General features: G+C 41.9%; 1 protein-coding gene and 1 pseudogene across 4 annotated transcripts in view; both read left to right on the top strand.

Moving 5' to 3' along the window:
* The first annotated feature begins 2,031 nt into the window (after window positions 1-2,031).
* On the top strand, window positions 2,032-3,900 carry LOC128567881 (tyrosine-protein kinase Tec-like; annotated as a pseudogene).
* A 7,601-nt stretch (window positions 3,901-11,501) lies between these two features.
* The window catches only part of JAM2 (junctional adhesion molecule 2), a 69,674-nt gene continuing 58,590 nt past the window's right edge, over window positions 11,502-22,585 (top strand). For 2 of the 4 annotated variants that reach the window (XM_053564351.1, XM_053564352.1), the window contains exon 1: window positions 11,508-11,788. In XM_053564351.1, coding sequence (XP_053420326.1) covers window positions 11,722-11,788 — 67 coding nt within the window. In that variant the 5' untranslated portion in view covers window positions 11,508-11,721. Of the gene's footprint in view, window positions 11,789-22,585 lie in introns of all 4 variants that reach the window. The other 2 variants (XM_053564348.1, XM_053564349.1) reach the window with 2 other exon arrangements.

Raw genomic sequence — 22,585 nt, 5'->3', positions numbered from 1 at the left:
TAAGATTTCAACACAGGAATTTTGGAGGGTCACAAACATTCAATCCATAACAACCACTCAGAAACTATTATGAGTCTGGATCTGTTGTTCAATCTCTCTGTCCCGATTACCTCACTTATAAAATGGAAATGATAGTTTTTCTTATGTACATGATTATTATGAAGATTAAATTAGATAATATGAAGAAAATCTTAGCATTGTGCCTAGCACATAGCAAATATTTGATAAATGCCGGATACACTGAAGGGTAAAAAAAAGAAAGAATCAACTCAGTTGCAAACAGGGAGCAGCACATGCAAAGGCTCTGTGGGAGCTTGAAGAGGGAACGCAGATGAAGCTCTGCTGTACATTCCATTTTTTTCCTATGAGCCACTGGAAGCCACAGAGGATTTTAAGCAGGGGGGCTCTCCATGGTTCCCACCGTCCTCCTCTCAACCTTTGTGCAACTCTTTTTCTCCAGTGCTTGCTACAAGGTCTTTGCACAAGCTGTCCCATTTTATAAACTATTCTTTCTCCCTGTCCTTTCCATTTCCTTCAGATTTCATCCTGGTGCTGCTCCTCAGGGAAGCCTTCCCTGACCTCCCTGACGGTAAAGTCGCTTTTAAGACTCCCCCAGTCTTACTTTGCCTGACTCATATCCATCTCCTCCACCTACATCTCCTTAAGAAGAAACGTCTGTTCTTAGATATAATTGCGTCCTCCCCCATTAGCATAGTGGCTGAGAAAGAGGGAAAGAAAGAAGTGGGGGGAAATGAGGTAGGTGTGAGAGAATGAGGTAAGCTCAATTTTAGACGTTGAGTTTCAGTGGCATATTCAGGTAGAAACTAGGAAAACTGATGTGGAGCTCATGAGAAAGGGTTGAGCCAGAACAAAAGGCGTCATTAGAAAATAGGACATTACCAAAGCAAGTGAACAGCAGGGTTTTTGGAGACAGAAGATTTGGGATTACTACAAATACAGTTAGATTGCTAAGTCTCTAAATTTTCTAAAGGAAAACCCCGTAGAGACAGGACCTAATCTGAGTTTCCCATATCCCCAAACTACCTCATATCTAAGCTGATCCCTTATCTCCAAACTACCTCATAGTGAAGTTGGTCCCTTACAGCACCTTGAATATTGATCATACAGAAATGAGTCACTGGAGCTTATTCAGTACTTGGTGATATTGATCAGTAATAGATAGGGCTATTAAAATATGCATAATTATACCTTTCCCAGCTCTTTCATTGGATTGTTGCAGAACTTCAAAGAGAAAAACGCACGTGAACTTTTAAAATATAGTGTCAAACACATAAAGATGACATTGTCATTCCAGAGATTAAGTGACAACATTCAGGATGGCATTTTCTTTTATTTTCTTTTTAACTTTTTTTTTTTTTTTTTTTTTTTTGGCCGGGGCTGGGTTTGAACCTGCCACCTCCGGCATATGGGACCGGCGCCCTACCCGCTGAGCCACAGACACCGCCCTTTCTTTTTTTTTTTTTAAAGACAGAGTCTCTGTCACTGTCAGTAGAGTGCCCTGGCATCATCATAGCTTACAGCAACCTCAAACTCTTGGGCTCAAGCAATCCTCTTGTCTCAGCCTCCCTAGTAGCTGGGACTATAGGTGCCCACCATAGCACCCCACTATTTTTTGGAAATGGGGTCTCACTCTTGCTCAGGCTGGTCTCAAACTCCTGAGTTTAGGCAATCCACCTGCCTCAGCCTCCCAGAGTGTAAGGATTACAGATGTGAGCCACCACAATGGCATTTTCTTCTTCCTGGAAGAAAAAAAGAAGCCTTTCAGGCTGCTTTAACAATATCCCCTACAGAGGTAAGTGCACCTGCGGGGACAGCCTAGGGACTGCGGGCTGTTGGCAGGGAAGGCTCAGGATGGGGGTGAGCACGGCAAAGCGGTTTCTACATGTCCAGAAACTGACCCTCGAGGAATGGGTAAGGATTTCTCCCTTCTGAGCTACGAGGAGTGTAGACACGCAGCGTCAGAATACTAGGATCTTCAATGGCAGGAGAAGGAGGAATTAGAAGACCGAGATGAATTTTAACATTATTATAGACGAGATTCTCATGAAAAGGTCCAGCAGAAAGAGAAGACCTTACCCTTAAACTACAAAGAGAGACTTTTTGTCCTTACAAAGTCTGTGTTAACCTACTCTGAGGGTCAAGCAGAGAAAAAATACCGAAAGGGATTTATTGATATTTCAAAGATCAAGTGTGTGGAAATAGTGAAGAACGATGACGGTGTTATTCCCTGTCAAAACAAATACCCACTTCAGGTTGTTCATGATGCTAATGCACTTTACATTTTTGCACCTAGTGGACAAAGCAGAGAGCAGTGGGTGAAGAAATTAAAAGAAGAAATAAAGAACAACAATAATATTATGATTCAATATCATGCTAAATTCTGGACAGATGGAAGTTATCAGTGTTGCAGACAAACTGAAAAATTAGCACCTGGATATAAAAAATATAATATTTTTGAGAGTAGTATTAAGAAAGCACTATCTCCAGCACCAGAAATAAAGAAGCAAAGACCTCCCCCACCAATTCCACCAGAAGAAGATAATAGTGAAGAAATAGTTGTGGCGATGTACGATTTCCAAGTGACAGAAGCACATGACCTCAGGTTAGAGAGAGGCCAAGAGCATATCATTTTAGAAAAGAATGATGTTCATTGGTGGAGAGCATGAGATAAATATGGGAGTGAAGGATATATCCCAAGTAACTATGTAACAGGAAAGAAATCAAACAACTTAGATCAATATGAATGGTACTGCAGAAATATGTACAGGAGCAAGGCAGAGCAGCTCCTCAGGAATGAAGATAAAGGAGGTGGTTTTATGGTAAGGGACTCTCGTCAACCGGGCTTGTACACAGTCTCCCGTTACACAAAATTTGGAGGAGATGGTTCATCAGGTTTCAGGCATTATCACATAAAGGAAACGACAACATCTCCAAAGAAGTACTACCTAACAGAAAAACATGCTTTAGGGTCAATTCCTGAGTTTATTGAGTATCACGAGCACAACGCAGCAGGACTTGTCACGAGGCTGCAGTACCCAGTTAGTACCAAGGGGAAGAATGCCCCAACCACTGCAGGATTCAGCTAGGAGAAACGGGAGATTAACCCTTCTGAGCTGACCTTTATGAGGGAATTGGGAAGTGGACTGTTCGGAGTGGTGAGGCTGGGCAAGTGGCGAGCCCAGTACAAAGTCGCCATCAAAGCAATCAGGGAAGGCACCATGTGCGAGGACTTTATAGAAGAAGCTAAAGTGATGATGAAGCTGACACACCCAAAATTAGTTCAGCTTTATGGCATGTGCACCCAGGAGAAACCAATCTATACTGTCACTGAGTTCATGGGGAAGGGCTGCCTTCTGAATTTCCTCTGCCAGAAACAAGGTCATCTCAGTAGGGACTTGCTGCTGAGCATGTGTCAGGACGTACATGAGGGGATGGAGTACCTGGAGAGAAACAGCTTCATCCACAGAGATCTGGCTGCCAGAAATTGTCTAGTAAATGATGCAGGAGTTGTGAAATTATCTGATTTTGGAATGGCCAGGTATGTTCTGGATGACCAGTACACAAGTTCTTCTGGTGCTAAATTTCCTGTGAAGTGGTGTCCACCTGAAGTGGACAGCCACTTTAGCAGCAAATCAGACATCTGGTCATTTGGTGTTTTAATGTGGGAAATATTTGTGGAAGGCAGGATGCCCTTTGAAAAATACACCAATTATAAAGTGGTAACCATGGTTACTCTACCAGCCGAAGCTGGTACCCACATATGTATATGAAGTGATGCTGAGATAGTGGCATGAGAAACCAGAAGGAAGGCCTTCCTTTGAAGATTTGCTGTGCACAATAGATGAGCTAGTAGAATGTGAAGAAACTTTTGGAAGATAAGTGGTGTTGTGACCAGTGGCTTCCAGATTCCAAAGCACAAAGAAGAAAAGGCACTTTGTGTCTATTTATTTATTTAGCACCTGGGTGTGTAGATAGTTTTATAAAGTGGAAACACTTAAAGGATTTGCCTCTAGACCAACCTTTGCTCTGTGATTGAATGTTCCAGATTGTAGAAATGCTGCCTGGGAGATGGTGATTAAAACCGCTCATTTCTATGCATTCCTCAGACCTCTCAGTACCAACTGTGGGCCAGGCACTATGGCCAGGCCCTGGGGGTTGGCCATTTGGGGGGTTCACATTGCATCATGTTAGCTGGTACCAGTAGAAGGTCAGGGTGCTTGGGAAGGGGGAGGGTATTAGAATCCGTGTTCCAGCAGCCCTTCCTTTCTCTTTGAATTCCGTAGAAATCTGGGCCTGGGGCATTGTCCAGAATTGGGTTGTAGATGAATCAGGAACCCACCATGGATAAGTACCCATCTTTTGTTTTGAAAACACCTCATTTTCAAGACTACTCATAGTATTACCTTTAAAAATATTTCTACATTGTGTATGTTGTAAATATGTGAATATATAATATATAAAGTTATATATTTATAAGAAAAAAAAACCAATATCCCCTACAAACAACAGTAATTTATTGTTCACAGTTCTGGAGGCTAGGAAGTCCAAGAGCAAGGTGATAGCTGATTTGATGTCTGGTGAGGGATTGCTCTTTGTTTCAAAAATGTCACCTTCTTGCTACATATTCACATGATGGAAAGAGCAAAGATTTGTCAAGCCTGTTTTATAAGTACACTAATCTCATTTGTTAGGGCAAGTGCCCTAACATGAACTACCTTCATGAACTAATCACCTCCCAAAGGTCCTACTTCTTAATACCATTATCTTGGGGGTTAAGTTTTAGCATATGGATTTTGGGGGAACACAAACATTCAGATCATAGCAAATGATAAAGAACATGGGTCTTTCAGACAGACAAACCTGAGTTTAAATCTGGCTCAATTATTCCTCATCCTGGGTCAGAGATTTAACTTCTCTAAGCCTTTGTTTACTAATCTATAAAATGAAAACAGTAATAGTACCTCCTCACAAAGTTATTTGATAATGTCTATAAAGTATTTTGCACAGTGCCAGGCATACAGCATTTAATAAATGTTAACAATTAACATTATCATCATTATCTTTAAGAATGCTCTAGAGAGCAGGGTCCAAATGGAAGATCACTATCCCAAATCCTTTCAACATCTTCTCTTCTGGATAATATCACCCAAGATACAAGATTTTGAGTAAGCCCACATAGCTTCCTGCAATATAATGGAGAATTTCTATCCTCCTTATTCACTAATTAAAGCTGTATATTAAGGAAAGCTGTCCTGAGCAAGGACTTTCTAGGGGGAAAATAAACTATAACTTGGGTCAAATTACATGTAGAAAGGCAAATCCTTTCCCAGCACATGTAGAGGGGCCTATGCTGACTTGAGCACAGCGCAGGAGACATTGCTAGCATTCATTACAGGCATGGCCTTTTCTCTTCTCGTTGTATGAACTTGAATAAGCCATTTCACTAGTTTGGGCTTCTCTTTTCTTAACTATAAAATGAAGAAGGGGGAATGATGGGAAGGGGGTGGAGTTAGAAATTATCTCTAAATTCTCCCCAAGTTTTAGTTGTTATGTTTTCGTACCTGTAGACTAATTGATGCATGTCTATGCTTTGTTTGGCCCTGGCAAATGTTTGTTAAAAGTCAGTCCCTCACTGAAGAAAATTCCATTAAAAAAAACAACCACCCCCATAGTCTCAGCTGCTTGGGAGGCTGAGGCAGGAGGATCTCTTAGTGGAGGAGTTTGAGGTTGCAGTGAGCTAATGACATCACTGCACGTTAGCCCAAAGTGATGAAACAGCTTATTCAGGCTTATCCAGTAAGATGACTCTGTGTCTAAAAAAAGAAATAAAAAATTCATAATAACCTAAATTTCTCATGAAATTGCTAATTACCATTAAAGATGCCAACTGTGGAGTTGATAATAAATATGCTTTAAAAAAGCAAGCAAGCACTAATAAACTAATTTACTGATTGCTGCTGACCTTTACTTAAATGGCAGGTAAAACTAAGTGATGTTAAGTAATTTAGAAGCAGAAAATTGGGGTGGTGCATGTGGCTCAGAGAGTAGGGCACCAGCCCTATATACCGAGGGTGGCAGGTTCAAACCCAGCCCTGGCCAAACTGCAATTAAAAAAAAAAAAACTTATTTAGAAGCAGAAAACTGAAAGAACGTTCCTGTTTGTAGTAATTAGAACCAGATGGGACTAGTGAGATGTTAATTTTTCTTGGAAGTGAGTTTTGAGTACTGTATTATTATAAGGTCCCTAAAGAAAGGTGTCACTTTGGAACAGTAACCATATGCTGGAAGCTGGAGACAACCTGGGCTTTTCTGAATAGGTTTATTTGGCTGGAAAGGAGGGTGGGAAGGGCACAGCATGAGTGTGCTTGTGGGAACATCAGGATGGAGGATTGAAATCAAGCTTTTTTTTTTTTTTTTGGCCAGGGCTGGGTTTGAACCCGCCATCTCCAGCATATGAGACGGGCGCCCTACTCCTTAAGCCACAGGCGCCACCCTGAAATCAAGCTTTTATCAGAAAATGATCTGAGGAGACAATGGTGAGGAGTAAAAGGAATTAGGTAATGGGGAACCCATTAATTAAAATCTTCCATTTCTATCCATAGGAGTTTAAAATTTGTATAAGAGATATTTGGGGATTTATATGGTTCTGGAAATAGGAGACTTTTTTTTTCTGTTTAAATTGTAGAGTGTGGGCACACTTTCCAGCACCTTCTCCACACCCATGAGGAAAAATAACCAATCTAACACAGAAATACCCAATCTGAGATGTTGTGAGAAGTCACTCAATTTAAACCCAGCCCTTTTTTTCATTGCTTGTTGTAGGAAATGTGCCTCAACTCTTCCTCAACATAAATTTGAATTCAGAATTAGAATGGGGGGGGAAGAATTAAAAAAAATTGGTAAGATGCCCTACAACACCAAACCCACATTTTTGTTTAACTGATAAAAACTGCGTGTAGAGTCAAGTAGTTATGACAGGTGCTGCAGAAAGAGTCGTACGATCACGGGAAGGAGAACAGTTTCAAGAGACTTCCATGTCTTTCATCCCCTGTCCTCCTACAAGTTGTCCCATGCTCCCTGGTGCAGGGATCCAACCCCTCCTTAAGGAAGCAGTACATGAATTGACCATCGCTCTTCCTTTCAGCATCCCATTCCTGATGTTCTTTAACTTGAAATTTCATTTGTTTTCTTTTTTAACTTGAAATTTCATTATTTGTTTTTGTCTAACAAACGCTCTTTCCTTTCATCAAAATTTAAATCAGTTTCTTCTGAGTCCTTTTGTTGACGAGGCCCAACCTTGGGCTTCCCTCCCTATCCCGTAGAATCTAGTTTAAGCAAGAATCCTGCTAAGTCAGTTTATCAGAAATCCCTCACCTTTGCTATCTGACCACCCTGGATACCTCATCACCCTGGCCTGAATCCTGTCAAGTTATTTGAATTTGAAACCCCTTATCCCTGATGTTTCCTATTAATAATTTTCCATCTACTGACCCCGCCCCCCACCCCAACCCTGCTCCTTAATTGTAAATCCCCACTTGTCCTTGCTGGGATTGGAGAATCCAATTTCTTTCCCCTACTGCAAGACCCTGTTGTGGTGGTCCATAAACCTATCACCACAGCCACCCACTTTTAATAAAGTCTGCCTTCCATGTATAACGAATGTCATTAATAATTTTTTAAATATATTATATGCTTTAGATACCTTAGTAAGTACACGTCTTTATTGAGCATAAGTCTGCAACAGCGTTCCCCATGATTTTTGGAGGCTTGGTTTCTGAATTATCCAAGAGAGCAACGCCTTCATAATTACTAAGTATGGGAGGCAATTCACAATCCTCTTTTTAGCATGTGACACTATAACTATCTCCAGCTTTGGCTCCTGATTCTCTCCCAGATCCTCTCATACTTTTTGACTGCTCTTTTCTCATGTTCTTCCTCTGGATCTTCCTCCTACATGTTATTTCAGTCTTTTCCTTAGACTTATCTGTAGCTAGGTGTTCACTTTTTTATCTGATTGATCTCTTTCATTCTCAGGGCTACTCTTGGCTTCTAGAATAGCTTTTAAACACCAGTCCGTGGACTAATTGCATCAGAGTCAATCAGGACACTTGTTAAAAATACAGCTTCTCAGGGGTCACTGAGATTAAAATTCCTGGGACTCCAGATTTTAACATAATTTTAAGGAGAAAATCAACATTTAAGACTCTTCAAAGGATTCCAAGGAGAAGATAGGTGATCCCGTTCTAGGAGATACTGCTGATATTTACTTTTATTTCTTTAGTTAATCCTGAGGCTTTCCTCAGCTCTAGACCACCCATTCTAACAGACTGCTGGTCACTTAGCTATATAGTCCTCAGTCAACTCATCTCAAACCCGCTCCCAATTTTTTTTTGTTTGTTTGTTTGTTTGAGACAGAGCCTCAAGCTGTCGCCCTGGGTAGAGTACCATGGCATCACAGCACACAGCAACCTCCAACTCCTGGGCTCAAGTGATTCTCCTGCCTCCGCCTCCCGAGTAGCTGGGACTACAGGTGCCTGCCACAACACCTGACTGTTTTTTTTTTTTTTTTTTTGGTTGCAGCCATTATCGTTGTTTGGCGGGCCCAGGCTGGATTTGAACCCGCCAGCTCAGGTGTATGTGGCTGGCACCTTAGCTGTTTGAGCCACAGGTGCCAAGCCCCCTCCCCTTTTTTTTTTTTGAAAAAGAGTCTCACTTTGTCACCCAGGGTAGAGTGCTATAGCATCACAGCTCATAGCAAACTCAAACTCTTGGGCTCAAGTGATTCTCTTGTCTCAGCTTCCCAAGTAGCTGGGACTACAGGCACCTGCCACAAAGCCCAGCTATTTTTAGAGATGAGGTCTTGCTTTGGCTCAGGGTGGTCTCAAACTGGTGACCTCAAGCAATTGGCCACCTCAGCCTCCTAGAGTGCCAGGATTATAGGCACGAGCCACCCCACCTGGCCCCTCCCCATGTTTCTTCTGACACTATTTATACTCACCACATACAGCCACTCAGGCGAGACATCTGTGACAGGTAACTTTTCTCCTTTCTCACTCCTACATCTATTGATGACATAATCCAGCTGAACAAGTTTGTGAAATGTCATCTGAATCGGCCTGGTTTTTCACTGATTGCACTATGACCATTTACTTCACACCTTCATCTCTTTCTCAGAATATTTAGACTTGTCTAACATTCCAATTCTCTTATCTGTAATCCATCTTCTATTACTTCCATATGGATCATCATTCTAGGGAAGTGCTGTCTCATAGAAGTTTCTGTCATGACAGAAATGCTCTGTATGTGCATAGTCCAATGTGGTGGCATTTACCTCCATCTGGCTATTGAGAACTTCAAGTGGTCAGTGTGTAGTGGAGAACTGAATTTAAAATGGAATTGAATTCAAAGTGATAGAGCCACTCAAATCTACAGCCTACCATATTGAACAGCATGGATCTAAAATATGGGTCTTTTCATATCCTAACCCATTGCTTTCAAAAATCTCATTACCAGTGGATAAAGTCTAGACTCTGGAGTCAGTAGTATAACAACCAGTGACCACCATAATCCAACTTTCTTTTCAGTTTCTACCGCAACCACTCCCATCCCTCTTGCACAAGTACCCTAGTGCTATAGAATCTTGCTTTTCCTAAAGAAGCAATAGTTTTTAAATCTTCCCAGCTTCTGATAACTGCTCTTTTCTATATTCTAGACTGCCCTTCCTTCAATTCCTTCCTTTCAATATTTAACCCAATTTTTTCAAGGCCTAATAAAGAAAGCCCTGTGCTCACTGCCAATAGAAGGAACATCCCCTTATCACTGACTGGGACAAACCATTTAGCATCTCTCAGTCCAGTTTTCTAATCTGTGAAGTGGGAATGATAACATTTCTTTTACAGAATTGTTGGGAGATTATTGCATTACTTAGACTTCCCCTAGGAGAAAGCACACAATAAAACCACTATTATTCTCTGTCCTTCTGTAACATTTATCCCCAGGTACTAGAGATCTTTCCAGAGGAGACTCTCCTTAAGACTGTGAACTTGTTAGCAGCATTGTTCATCATTGTCCTGAAGCATCTGGCACATCATTTGACAAATGCCTTGGCTGGCTGGTAAATAAATGAGTCAATTACTCGCATAGGATGTCACAATTTTTTAAGCAAGCCCCTTTTTGTGTAAATCTTTAGAGAGGAGTAAAAGAGACATATACCTGCAGCAAGAATGAGAAAAAAGAGGATGCCATCAACTTTTCTTTTTAAGCATCAGATGTTTCCTGTTACTGCCCAGAAAAACCAGCATAAGCCTGTTGTTAAATCTGTGCCCCTTCGTCTTGCATGAGTGGCGTGCGAGCTCTAACATTTTGCTATTTTGGCTCTCCTTTCTGGGCCCCCTGGGTCCTCTGCCCCTCCCCCCAACGGGTACTTAGCTTTCATCACTGTCACCTAGGTAACAGCAAGGATGTCTCATTCCTCCCAGCTGCATAGCTAAACTCGAGTCGCCTTTGTCCACTGAACTAGCTAAATTCTTTACATGTATTTTACTAAATCAAGGATCTATACAGAACTTTAACCATTTTTCTACCCTAAAAAAAAATGGATGTATAACAATTTCTTCTCTCGGGAATGTCTTTTTGTCAGGCCGGGCATCCCTCTCCAATACGGTCCCTAGGAGCAAATACAAAATTTGCCACTTTAGCCTTTGGACGTGCGGGTCAATTTTAAAGTACACAACAGAGCATTCATAATGGATTTCCCTTTTAAAAGCACAGTGGACCAAAAATAAACCTGACAAAGGGCAGCTGTATAGTTTTAACATGTGGAAAACTCCACAGGCAGCAGTTATGTAACTGGAAAGAAACATGATAAATATTTCACACCGTTAGATGAACTTCCAACTCTGACACTTGAAAAAAGCAAAGACCGGAAAAATACACCTTAAATCTCCAAAGAGCAAAAAGCTTAAATGGAGAAGAGCAGAAAGCTAAAATCTGAGACCTGACTTCCAGCACGCGTCCTGGTTGCTTTTCTTTTCCCCTTGGGTACAAGGCGGAGCCCGCGAATCCCGTCTCCTGGGAGGGGAGCGCCTTCCCTTCAGCTTTGCCTGTTGGGCAGAAATTTTCTAAAAAACCTCCGTCCCCAAGCTGAAAAGTTAAAAAGAAGTTTCGAGCCAGGGAGGGAGAGACAGGAGTTGGGACGAGGCAGGAGTTTCTCGACTCCTACACACCACAGTCGTCCCCCTTGCGCCCTCCCCAGCTCTCCTGCGCTCCCAGCCCTACTGCGCTCCCGCCCCCGGCTCCTCGCGCTGGGGACAGCTGGCCGCCCCGCGCTGGACCAGACACAAAGCCGATCAATCCCGGCCGCCCGGGGGCGGGGGACGAACCGCCGGGGCGCGCCCTGCAGCTGCCCGCGGGCCGCCGCCCCCTCACTAGGACCCCGCGGACACCTCGTCTGGCTTTCACGCCCTCCCCTTCTTACCCCCACCCCCACCCAAAAAGAGAAGCCGGGATCCCCTGTCCCAGGGCGAGAAGACCTGCGCCCCTGGAAGGGAGAGACTGACATCGCACCGAGACCCCCCCATTGGCTCCCTGACTGTGTCCTGTGCTCCCGCCTCGAAGTTCACTGGCCCCCTCCCGGCCTCCGGCGCTCCGGCCGCGGGGACCCTCGACCTCGGCGGAGCAGCTTGCTCGGGCCCCGGGAAGATGGCGAGGAGGAGCCGCCACCGCCTCCTCCTGCTGCTGCTGCGCTACCTGGTGGTCGCCCTGGGCTGTAAGTTGCTCAGATACCTCTACCCCGCCACACGCTCCCCCTGGGACCAGCCTCCCCCAAACCCCTGGCCCCTGGACGCGGCGCTCGCGACCGCGTGTCCGGGGTGGGCTGCGGGGCTGCGGGCGGCCGCCGGCTCCGAACCCGGCCAGCCCGGGACCCGGGCGCGGGCAGACGCGGGGCGGGAGCCGGGGGTCCGGGGTTTCTCGTCAGTAGCCTCTAATGTTCTCAGTTCTGCTTAGGGAAAACTAAGAGCCCTCACTCGCCGGTTCTCATCTTCTTACAAAGTTGGGGTAAGTTTTCAAAGACCTGGGGACGTGATTAGAAAGCAAAACTCACTAACTGCTCATGAGACGCTAAGATCCATGGAAGATCGCGCGGAGGCGGCGGCCGGCCGCGCTCTAAGTACCCGAGCAGGGGGCCGCGTCGGCGGCGGGGTGGAGGCTTCTCAGCGCCCTGCTGTGCGGGTGATCGGCAAGGCTCTTGCGGGGCGATGACTGGGGGAGTGCGTGGCTGCCGAGCCAGAATTACTGTAATCCCCTCCACCTGCACATCTACATTCAGTTAGAGGGGTCTGGTCTGGAGACTCCAGCAGGCTGCGGTGTCCTCAGGAGACGTCCCACAGGACGATTATTAGAAAGATGCCAAGCCCAAGGATCCGGTAGCTGGGGAGAAGTCCCAAAGCCAATGTCACGGGATGATTTTCAACAGGATTTTCACAGATTCTTGGCTCATGGGATTTAAAATCCTGGGAACGTTTCCTTTTGTTTCCTTCGCATTTACTTTTTAGGAAAATAGAGGGAATTACAATGGTTCTTAAGCAATGAAATTCTTTTTCTTTCATTCCCATCTCCCCTTATTTTTTGTCTTTGTTTTTTAGTTCTCTCTCTCTTTTTCCTTTTCTTTCCTTTTGTAAAGCGAGTTATTATTGTTGTTATTCAAGTTCTGGTAATGTAATACTAATAATACTCAAAATAATGTGGTCTAATACGGCAGAACAGTGATATTTTTCTCTCACTGCCCAAGTGATCTTGCTCAGCTCAAATGATGTGAGCTTTGTCCCTTTGTAGGGAAGGAAGGTGCAGATAGTTTCAAGGAATGGACATGTGCTGACCTACATTATAGAAGATCAAACTAGGAAGGCAAAGTTTCACAATAAAACCTTTTACAATTTTGAAATATCAATTCCTATCATACTGAACACCAAAGAGAAAAAAATCCACAGTGGTGAAAGGCAACAAAGAGGGAGTCTGAAGGAATTGTAACAAATTACTGGGAAAGTTGTGTATTCCACTGAAATCTTAAAGTTCAAATAAAAAAGACTGACTTAGCTTAGAATTGTTACCAGTTAAAAACAAAGAAAATTGTTTTGCTCTGCTACTTACTCATCACAGTAGAAACAGTGCGCTCTGGTTTTGAAATTGTAGCAGAGTAAGGACTGAGAAAGACTTAAATGAATAACTTTAGGTTAATATAACACGTTGGCTTGACTACCCCCATTCCTATTTGGGAGTGTTTGGGACTTTTTCTGCACTGTTTCTGGAATGCCAAAAAGTCGGAGATTGCAAGAGTGTTTTGTTGTTTTGCTTTGTTTTTATGAACTTTTAAAACTTTAGAACATTTTAAATTTAAAGAAAAATTGCAAAGTTAGTATAGGGAGTGCCCATATACCTCACATGCAGTTTCCCCTATTAATATCTTACACTAGTATGATTCACCTTATTCAGATTTTCCTTATTCTTACCTAATGTCTTATTTTTATTTTTAAAATGTTTTTCTTTTTCTTTTCCAATATCTTTTTTTTTTCTGTTTCAGGATCCCATCCAGAATATATGTTACATTTGGTTGTCACAGCTCCCTAGGCTCATGTTGGCTGTGGTGGTTTCTCAGACTTACCTTGTTTTCTCATACCTTGACAGGTTTGAGGAGTACTGGCCAAGTATTTTATAGAATATCCCTCTATTTTCATTTTTTAGAATTTTTTTCACAATTTTGCTGAGGATCTGGTATTTTTGGAGGACAATCTTAGAAGTAAAGTACCATTTTCATCACCTTATACCCAGAGAACATACTATAAACTTGAATTATCATTGTTGATGTTAATCTTGATCACCTGGCTGAGACCCCTTTTCAGGCTTCTCCACAGGTTACCTATTCTTTTTTTTCTTTTCTTTAATTTCTACACTATGTATTTTTGGAAGGAAGTCACTATATGGCTTAAGGTACACATAATAAAGAAGGATTATGCTCTACCTCTTCAAGAGTGGAGTATCTTTGTAAATTATTCTTTCTGTATGGGAGATGTGTCTCTCCACCACCCATTTACTTATTTATTTGCTCATACATATATCAGTATGGGCTCAGAAATATTTGTTTTGTATTTTGGATGATAATCCAATATTGTCTTATTTACTAAAGGTTTAGTGTATTTCTTAGGCTATTATTGCATACTCATCTTTTAAAAAAGTTGTTTGGTTTTGTTTTTGAGGCTGGGTCTCACTCTGCTACCCAGGCTAGAGTGTGGTGGTATCATCATAGATGACTGCAATTTCAAATTTCCAGATTCAAGCAATTCTCCCACCTCAGACTCTTGAGTAACTGGGATTACAGGCTTGCGCCACTATGTCCCACTAATTTGGTTTTTTTTTTTGTAGAGACAGAGTCTCACTGTGTGGATCCATGGGTCTCAAACACCCGGCCTCTAGTGATCCTCTTGCCTTAGCTTCCCAAACTGTCAGGATTACCGGAGTAAACCACCATGTCCAGCCTTGTAGTAATCTTTTCAATATTCCTCCCAAATATAATTATCCACTCATTTATCCTAATTCTATCATGTAAAATATGCTTATTTCATGTTTTCCTATTATTTTTTGCTTTTTACCAACATTTTTATATATTCTTTTTTTTTTTTTATTAAATCATAGCTGTGTACATTAATGCGATCATGGGGCACCATATACTAGTTTTATAGACAGTTTGACACATTTTCATCACACTGATTAACAAGCCTTCCTCGCACTTTCTTAGTTATTGTGTTAAGACATTTACATTCTACATTTACTAAGTTTCACATATACCCTTGTAAGATGCACTGCAGGTGTAATCCCACCAATCACCCTCCCTCCGCCTACCTCCCCCCTCCTTCCCATCCCTTTCCCCCTTCCCCCAAGTCTTAGGCTATAACTGGGTTATAGCTTTCATGTGAAAGCCATAAATTAGTTTCATAGTAGGGCTGAGTACATTGGATACTTTTTCTTCCATGCTTGAGATACTTTACTAAGAAGAATATGTTCTAGCTCCATCCATGTAAACACGAAAGAGGTAAAGTCTCCATCTTTCTATAAGGCTGCATAATATTCCATGGTGTACATATACCACAATTTATTAATCCATTCGTGGATCGATGGGCACTTGGGCTTCTTCCATGACTTAGCAATTATGAATTGGGCTGCAATAAACATTCTGGTACAAATATCTTTGTTATGATGTGATTTTTGGTCTTCTGGGTATATGCCTAGTAGGGGAATTATAGGATTGAATGGCAGATCTATTTTTAGATCTCTAAGTGTTCTCCAAACATCTTTCCAAAAGGAATATATTAATTTGCATTCCCACCAGCAGTGTAGAAGTGTTCCCTTTTCTCCACGTCCATGCCAACATCTCAGGTCTTGGGATTTTGTGATATGGCTTAATCTTACTGGAGTTAGATGATATCTCAAAGTAGTTTTGATTTGCATTTCTCTGATGATTAAAGATGATGAGCATTTTTTCTTATGTCTGTAGGCTGTGTGCTTGTCTTCTTCAGAGAAATTTCTCTTCAAGTCCCTTGCCCAGCCTGTGATGGGATCACTTGTTCTTTTCTTGCTTATACGTTTCAGTTCTCTGTGAATTCTGGTTATTAAACCTTTGTTGGAAACATAACCTGCAAATATCTTCTCGCATTCTGAGGGCTGTTTGCTTGTTTTACTTACTGTGTTCTTGGCTGTGCAGAAGCTTTTTAGTTTGATCAGGTCCCAGTAGTGTATTTTTGAAGCTGTTTCAATTGCCCACGGAGGGTCCTCCTCATAAAATACTCACCCAGACCGATTTCTTCAAGGGTTTTCCCTGCACACTCTTCTAGTATTTTTTATAGTTTCATGTCTGAAGTTTAAATCTTTAATCCAGTGAGAGTCTATCTTAGTTAATGGCGAAAGGTGTGGGTCCAGTTTCAGTCTTGTACAGGTTGCCAGCCAGTTCACCTAGCACCATTTGTTAAATAGGGAATCTTTTCCCCACTGAATGTTTTTAATTGGCTTGTCAAAGATCAAATAATGGTAAGTAGCTGGATTCATCTCTTGGTTCTCTATTCTGTTCCAGACATCTACTTCTCTGTTTTTGTGCCAGTACCATGCTGTTGTGATCACTACTGATTTATAGTATAGTCTGAGGTCTGGTAGCGTGATTCCTCCTGCTTTGTTTTTATTTCTGAGTAATGTCTTGGCTAGTGGAGATTTTTTCTGATTCCATATAAAACGAAGTATTATTTTTTCAAGCTCTTTAAAGTATGACAGTGGAGCTTTAATAGGGATTGCATTAAAGTTGTATATTGCTTTGGGTAGTATGGACATTTTAACAATATTGATTCTTCCCAGCCATGACCATGGTATGTTTTTCCATTTGTTAACATTTTCAGCTATTTCTTTTCTTAGAGTTTCATAGTTTTCTTTATAGAGATCTTTCACGTCCTTTGTTAGATAAATTCCCAAACATTTCATCTTCTTTGGCAGTACTGTGAATGGAATAGAGTCCTTAACTGTTTTTTCAGCTTGGCTATTGTTGGTATATACAAAGGCTACCGATTTACGAATGTTGATTTTATAACCTGAGACGCTGCTGTATTCCTTGATCACTTCTAAGAGTTTTGTAGTAGAATCCCTGGTGTTTTCCAGATATACAATCATATCATCTGCAAAGAGCAAAAGTTTGATCTCTTCTGACCCTATATGGATACCCTTGATGGCCTTTTCTTTCCTGATTACAATAGCTAAAACTTCCATTACAATGTTAAAGAGCAGTGGAGACAATGGGCAGCCATGTCTGGTTCCTGATCTGAGTGAAAATGATTTCAATTTAACTCCATTCAATACGGTATTGACTGTGGGTTTGCTGTAGATGGCCTCTATCAGTTTATGAAATGTCCCTTCTATACTAATTTTCTTAAGTGTTCTGATCATGAAGGGATGCTGGATATTATCAAAAGCTTTTTCTGCATCAATTAAGAGAATCATATGGTCTTTGTTTTTTAATTTGTTTATGTGCTGAATTATACTTATAGATTTATGTGTATTGAACAAGCCTTGAGACCCTGGGATAAAACTGACTTGGTCATGATGTATAATTTGTTTGACGTGTTGCTGGATTCTGTTTGTTAGGATCTTGTTGAATATTTTTGCATCTATATTCATTAGTGATATTGGTCTATAATTTTCTTTTCTTGTTGGGTCTTTTCCTGGTTTGGGGGTCAAGGTGATGTTTGCTTCGTTGAATGTGTTGGGTAGTCTTCCTTCTTTTTCTACATTTTGGAACAGGTTGAGTAATATAGGTACTAATTCCCCTTTAAAACTTTGGTAGAATTCTGATGTGAAGCCATCTGGTCCCGGGCCTTTCTTTTTAGGGAGGTTTTGTATGGTTGATTCTATTTCTAGAACTTGATATAGGCCTGTTCAACATTTCCACTTGATTCTGGCTAAATCTTGGAAGGTGACATGCTTCCATTGGTCAATTTCCTTCAGATTTTCATATTTCTAAGAATAAAGTTTCACGTAATATTCATTAAGGATGTTTTGAATTTCTGAGGAGTCTGTTGTTATTTCGTCTTTGTTATTTCTGATTGATGAGATTAGAGATTTTACTCTTTTTTTCCTGGTTAGGTTAGCCAAAGGTTTATCTATTTTATTGACCTTTTCAAAAAACCAACTTTTTGATTTATTGATCAGTTGTATAATTCTTTTGTTTTCAATTTCATTTAATTCTGCTCTAATTTTGTTTTTTCCTTTTCTTCTACTGGGTTTGGGGTTGGAATGTTCTTCCTTTTCCAGTTGCTTGAGAAGTCCCATTCAGTTGTTAACTTCCTCTCTTTCCGTTCTCTTGAGGAAGGTTTGCAGTGCTATAAATTTCCCTCTTAGGACTGCCTTTGCAGTATACCAGAGGTTCTGATAATTTGTGTCTTCATTGTCGTTCTGTTCCAAAAATTTGGCAATTTCCTTCTTAATCTCATCTCTGACCCAGCTATCATTCAGCATAAGGTTATTTAACTTCCATGTTTTTGTATGCGTATGCATATTCCTGTTGTTACTGAGCTCAACTTTTATTCCATGGTGGTCCGAGAAGATGCAAGGAATAATTTCTATTCCTTTAAATTTACTGAGGTTAGACTTGTGACCTAAGATGTAATCTATTTTGGAGTAAGTTCCGTGGGCTGATGAGAAGTATGTGTATTCAGTTTTGTTGGGATACAATGTTCCTGTAGATGTCTGGTAAATCCAAATGTTGGATGGTTAGGTTTAAATCTAAAATTTCTTCGCTCAGCTTCTTATTGGAGGATCCATCCAACACTGCCAAAGGAGTGTTGAAATCTCCAAGTATTGTGGCGCTGGAGGAAATCAAGTTGCTCATGTTTGTTAGAGTTTCTCTTATAAATTGAGGTGCATTCTGGTTGGGTGTATAGATATTAATAATTGAAATCTCATCGTATTGAGTATTACCCTTAACATATATAAAGTGACCATTCTTATCCTTCCTTACTTTTGTTGGTTTAAAGCCTATTGTATCTGCAAATAAAATTGGAACACCTGCTTTTTTCTGATTACTATTTGCCTGAAATATGGATGACCATTCTTTCACCCTGAGTCTATATTTGTCTTTTAAGGTAAGATGTGACTCTTGTATGCAGCAAATATCTTGCCTGAATTTTGGTATCCAGTCAGCTAACCTATGCCTCTTTAAAGGACAGTTTAAGCTGTTCACATTAATGGAGAATATTTATAAGTCTGGTAAAATTTGGGGTATCAAGTTTTTTGAAAGTCCAGTGGACATTTTTAATTTTTTCGCCATTGTGGAAATTGGAGTTTGATCAAAAGTATCTGAGTGAGTTTACATTTGTGGTAGAGGATTGGGCTGATCATTATGGAGGATAGGTCTGAGAATATCCTGAAGAGCTGGTTTGGTTATGACAAATTTCTTCAACATATGAATGTCATTAAAGTATTTAATTTCTCCATCATAAATGAAACTCAGTTTAGCTGGATACAGGATCTGGGGTTGAAAGTTATTTTGCTTTAGGAGATCAAAAGTCAATGACCACCATCTTCTGGCTTGAAAAGTTTCAGCAGAGAGATCTGCAGTCATTCTAATATTCTTCCCTTTATATGTAATGGATTTCTTACGTCTGGCTGCTTTCAGAATTTTCTCCTTCATATTAACTTTAGTGAAGTTAATTATGATATGCCTGGGGGATGTCTTATTGGGATTGAGTCATGCTGGGGTTCTGAAACTGTCTGCTATCTGAATTTCAGAATCTCTTGGCATGTCTGGAAAATTCTCTTTCATAATGTCATAGAGAAGGGCCTCTGTGCCTAGCGAGGCCACTGCAACAGTTTCAGAGATTCCAATGCTGTGGATATTAGCCTTCTTCGAATTATCCCAGAGCTCTTTGAGAGAATGATTCGTTTTTGCTCTCCATTTCTCTTCCTCTTTGAGAGTTTGTGAGTGTTCAAAGGTTTGTCTTCAATGTCAGAAATCCTTTCTTCTCCTTGCTCCACTCTGTTACTGAGGGATTCTACTGTATTTTTCAGATCTTTGAGGGCTGCAAATTCTTGCTTCAGTGCATCAAAATCTTTGGCGGTTTTGTCTTTAAATTTGTTAAATTCTTGAGACAACTTTTGAATTTCTCCTCGAATTTCTAATTCCGACTTTTGAATTGCTGCTCGAATTTCTAATTCCAAATTTTCCTCCATTTTATTAATCTTGTTTGCAATCCAAATTCTGAATTCGATTTCTGACATCTCAGCCAGCTGTTTATGAATGGGATCTTCAGTTACATCTGCCATATCTTTCCTTGGGGGTGTTGATCTATTCTGGTTATTCATGTTACCAGAGTTTTTCCGCTGATTCCTCCCCATGATTGTTTTACACCATTTGATTTTTCCCCTGGAGCTTTGTCAAGGACCCGTACAGTGCTATGGCCTGAGAAATTGGGGACCTGTTTGGTGTGGTGGGGCTAAGTGGTCTGTCTTGTTTTCAGCTTGTCTTTGTTTGACCGTACGGAAACAGTTACTCTGGTTTGAAGTCTCATCTGTGGAGAAATACCAGCAATTAAGTCACCCCGCCCCCCACAGGCAACAATTGGAAAAGGAAAATCAAACCTCCCTGCAACCACACACCCAGGGCACCACCTGAATAGTCCTCGGGCGGGCGATTGGCTCAGTTTAAAAGGTACAAATCAATTGTCTCAGTTAGCACCTGTCTCAGGTGGGAGAGTTTAAAAGGTCTCTGGCAACCGGATTGCAGGGATCTGGTGACTACTCTGATATGACTTGCTCCAGTGCTGTGTAGAGTCAGGAGGAGCCACCCAGCAAACAGATCAGTCTGGGAAGGTTGATGCCTCCTTCCCTACCTTGCACCTCTGCCACACCCAATCACGATAGTCCCGCAGGGCTTTGACCCAGTTGCCTGTAGTGAATAGATACTCCAGGGGGTTGCACCTGCCTGAATCACAAGGAAATCTATTTCTGTTCAGCCAGGCCGCTGCGCTCTGCCTCTATCTAGCAGGGGGGATGTGAGGCCTGACAACTTCGGGCGCTTGATGGAGGCTGGGGGGTGTTCACTCAGTTCCAGCCCTGCCCCTGATTGATGTTACTGACAGAAGAGAACAGAACAACTTTGCAGGAATTTGTTTCTGTCCCTGCTAAATTCCCCTGCAGAAGAGAAGCTGTTTTGAGTTTCCAGAGCCTGTGCCTCAGACCCCGTCTTTGCTCCTGCAGGTTTGTATTTGGTTTCCTATCAGTTCTAGCCACCTGTCTTCCTTTGTCTATAGGCTGATGATCCCCTGAGGGTCGGGTGCATCTTAGGCTCAGTAAAGTGGTCCTCTGGATCAGCCCTGCCCTGGGAACTTCCCGGCTCTGCGTGTGCATTTCTAGTCCTCGCACTCCACCCATGCTGGTACCGCCTCAGGCAAACCCTTTACTCACGGGGCCTGCGTTTCCATCCCAGATCTGTTCCATGGTGGTTGCCACCTGAGTAGATGTCCGGCCTCCTCTGGTTGCCCAGGGAGACAGGGGGTGTGGCTTCAGAATATCCGGGAGTGAGCCCTATCGTTGCTAAAAGACGGCTGCTGTTGTGCACCTCGGGGCACCGCTGCTCCAGTGTGGTTCCCTCTCAGCTGACTGTCCTCTCCTCACTCACGTTCCCCAGAGTCAGAACTGACCAGTTTAGGCCCTGTCCACACCCCTCGAGAAATCACCCAAGAATCTGGACTCCTGGGGGACAGGCCTCCAGACCTCAGAGTGAGAGTGGAGGAGAGTGCCTCAAGCTCAGGTAGAGAATATATAAAGTTTTATACGGTTATATGCCTGGCAGGAGAGTACTGTGGCACCCTAGTAGGGGAAGTAGGTCCACTTTTTAGAGGGCCTCTCCCGTGGAGTGTAGTGGGAGGAACTTTGAACTCTGCTCATTTGTTTTTGGGGCACTCCAAGCCGTTCTCATGGGGGAGGGGACTCCAGTCCGCTTGGTGATGGATTTTGTACCTTTTGTTTGTATCCTTGGGGTTTTAGCTCGCTTTCAGCAGGGTTGATGTGCGTTCTTCAACCTTCTCTCTTGGTGCAGCTCATATCCACCCAGTTACTTGCTAAATTTCTGTCCTTTAACTCTCCTTCTAGACGGGAGCCTCTGTGGAAAACTGGCTTCAGTCAGACATCTTGTCTCCGCCCCCTTTATATTTTCTTAGTAGTCTGGAGAATTGCTTTTTTAAAGTTTTTACTGATCATGAGTACATAATAGTTGTATATCTTTATAGGGCACGAGTGATGTTTTGATATGGGCATATGATGTAAATTAATGAAATTAGGTATTCAGGATATTTATTACCTCAAGCATTTATCATTTCTTTCTTTCTTTTTTTGAAACAGAGTCTTACTCTGTTACCCAGGCTAGAGTGCTGTGGCATCAGCCTAGCTCCCAAGAACCTCAAACTCAAACTCCTGGGTTTAAGCAATCCTCTTGCCTCAGTCTCCCAAAGAGCTATGACTACAGACACCCACGACAACACCCAGTTAATGTTTTTGTTTTTAATAGAAACAGGATCATGCTTTTCTTCAGGCTGGTCTCAAACACCTGACGTCAAGGGATCCATCCTCCTTGGCTTCTCAGAGTGCTAGGATTACAGCCATGAGCCCCTGCACCCAGACCATTTATAATTTATTTGTGTTAGGAATATTCCAGTTCTACTCTTTTAGTTATTTTAAAGCATACCCTAATATATTGTTGACTATAGTCACTTTGGTGTGCTATCAAATATTGTTCATTCTATCTTATTATCTAGCTATATTTTTGCACCCATTAAGCGTCTGCCTCTTATCCCTCTCCCTCACCTTGGCTACTTTTCCCAGCATCTGGTAACCATCATTCTACTATCTGTCTCCATGACATCAATTAATATATAGCTCCCACATACAAGTATGAGTAAGAAGCTGTGAGATTTGTTTTTCTGTGCTTGGCTTATTTAACTCTATTTTATATTGTTGAAAATGGCAGGATTTCATTCTT

The sequence above is a fragment of the Nycticebus coucang genome, chromosome 16, assembly GCF_027406575.1.
Source record: "Nycticebus coucang isolate mNycCou1 chromosome 16, mNycCou1.pri, whole genome shotgun sequence".
In the NCBI taxonomy this organism is placed as follows: Eukaryota; Metazoa; Chordata; class Mammalia; order Primates; family Lorisidae; genus Nycticebus; species Nycticebus coucang.
This window is presented reverse-complemented; position numbering and strand designations above follow the sequence as displayed.